Here is a 2,094-nt window from a genome sequence, read left to right as displayed (position 1 = left end):
ATTTATTAATAACAATATGTTCAAACGTAACAATAATCTCTAATGCGTCCGTTGTTCATTTCCTTAAATTGTCTTTATAGTATATCCAATTGGCTCCAGTGACGGCATGTAATGCTCCGACCCCGGTATTTGTATGTGAATCGTATTTATTTATTCTACTTTACTGTATTCCATTTACTTTATATATTCCTAAGTTTATTTGTATGTGATCATACGTGAATATGTTATTGAATAGTGCATCAGTTATTTCAATTTTAACACCACAATATGACAAGTATACGCTTGCCCCACTATAAGGCATGATGTCCTGCTGTCATAGCATACTGATTGTGGACGACACACTCCATCCCTTTCGGTAGCCAGTGTGGTCAGTTTGTGTTTGCCCTCACTAGCCACCTGCTGTATAGTATTTGAAATGTACCCACACACAAACACCTGTCCACTATTGGAAACACAAACACCTCTGGTGCGGTCCATGTCCCTATCATCTATTGTAGCCACCACTCGGCCTTGCAAGTCCACAGTGACAAGTTGGTTATCTAAACCGTTAGTGAGGTAGATTCGGTCCCCGTCTGAGCTCATTGCGATCCCCCACAAATACCCTCCACATGTTGTATATAACTTTCGCACCCTCTGACCACTGAGTGTGTACTGGTAAACAGTGTCAGGAGATGACACATACAGGTAACCTTCCCGGTATGCCACCCACCTGCATTCATGGTCCATCTAAATAGTTAACAATAAGCATTGTAGAAATAGTAATGGTAAAAGTATAAGTATCAATAATGGACCCTGGTGGTAAAGAATAATAATTAAGGGACCAATTATAAAAATACATAATCGTTTACTCATTTTAATGTATGCTTAAATGATAGAGATATGAGTAAAACTAGTACATGATAAAATGGTAAAATACAATTGTGTTACTTTGAGTTTCCTGTCAATCCCTAGTTTGCTGTTTCTGACGTGGAAGAACTGTATTTCGAAGTCTCCAGTGCAGACAGCCACCTGGTTGTCAGAGACGACGCAGATGCCTAATTGCTTCTTTGAAACTCTGACATGATCCACCACGATGTAATCTGTCGAAAGCAATTTAAGCTTTCTGTTCGAATAGTCAGTTATGATGATTTCACCACCTGGCAGAGCTGCCATACCTTGTATTGAGCATCGATGGTTGTCATTCGCTAATCTGACTCCGAAGCATTTGCTTTTTATCACTGTGTATGGTTTGTCGGGAATCATGTACGTAACCACAAGCGTTTTTGCATGCTCATTTGTCCTAGCACGATATTTACCTTCGGGCTGAGCGGAAGCTTTAGGAGGTTTTGATGATCTAACCATGTGTTGTAGACGAATAACTCGTTTGCATTTTCTGCAAAAAAATGTTAATTCAGTTTTTCAAGTGCCTTTTACATCATTATCTTATTTAGCATATCATTTTATCATACACATAATATATATCTTACTCTTATCGATTATCGAGTGAAACATTTATCATATTGTCATGGCATGGCAACATGTTGGATTGCAAGCATGTCGTGTCATCATTGTCTTGTTCTTTTCTTTATATTCAATATTTTGGGCAAATATTTATGATAGGACAGTAAGGTTTGGCAAGACGACCTGCCCTACTTGGTTCTACGTGAGTTTATCCATGACGCTCATTGGTTTGCTATTTTTAATACAAATATTGCATTACAAATACCTCATTTAGTCATTCTTACCTGTGTAGCTCATTTCGACATGTGACGCAACAGGTTTGCCAATGGTCTCTACAAAATACCACCATTTCATCACCAGGGTGTATTTTGCACGTGTTTTTCACCTTTCCCCATGAATTCATCTTTTCTGGACCAAGAACGGTATGTCTCCGGTAAAATCGGTCATGTTGCTTTAAACACAGGCCGCACAATTGACGGCTGCAGTGTTGACAGAAATAGACGGCCCCAGAGTTTAGTCCGTGCTCCTGACACTCTGTGCACGGCAAGTCGTATTTTAAGTCCCCAGCGTTAAGCACTTCTGATACACTCAGTCCTGTGGCCATTCTGACACATGCTTATTTCTATCATTTTTTCACCATATCGAATATATACG

At 39.4% G+C, this 2,094-nt stretch overlaps 1 protein-coding gene across 1 annotated transcript; it reads right to left on the bottom strand.

Moving 5' to 3' along the window:
* On the bottom strand, positions 1–2,094 carry LOC128207175 (uncharacterized). The gene is made up of 3 exons (XM_052909958.1): positions 1,725–2,094; positions 928–1,372; positions 1–726 (listed from the first exon to the last, which is right to left on the bottom strand). The coding sequence occupies exons 1-3, from the start codon at positions 2,042–2,044 to the stop codon at positions 244–246; spliced, it is 1,248 nt and encodes a 415-aa protein (XP_052765918.1). The 5' UTR covers positions 2,045–2,094; the 3' UTR covers positions 1–243.

The sequence above is a fragment of the Mya arenaria genome, chromosome 11 (assembly GCF_026914265.1).
Source record: "Mya arenaria isolate MELC-2E11 chromosome 11, ASM2691426v1".
Lineage (NCBI taxonomy): Eukaryota > Metazoa > Mollusca > Bivalvia > Myida > Myidae > Mya > Mya arenaria.
This window is presented reverse-complemented; position numbering and strand designations above follow the sequence as displayed.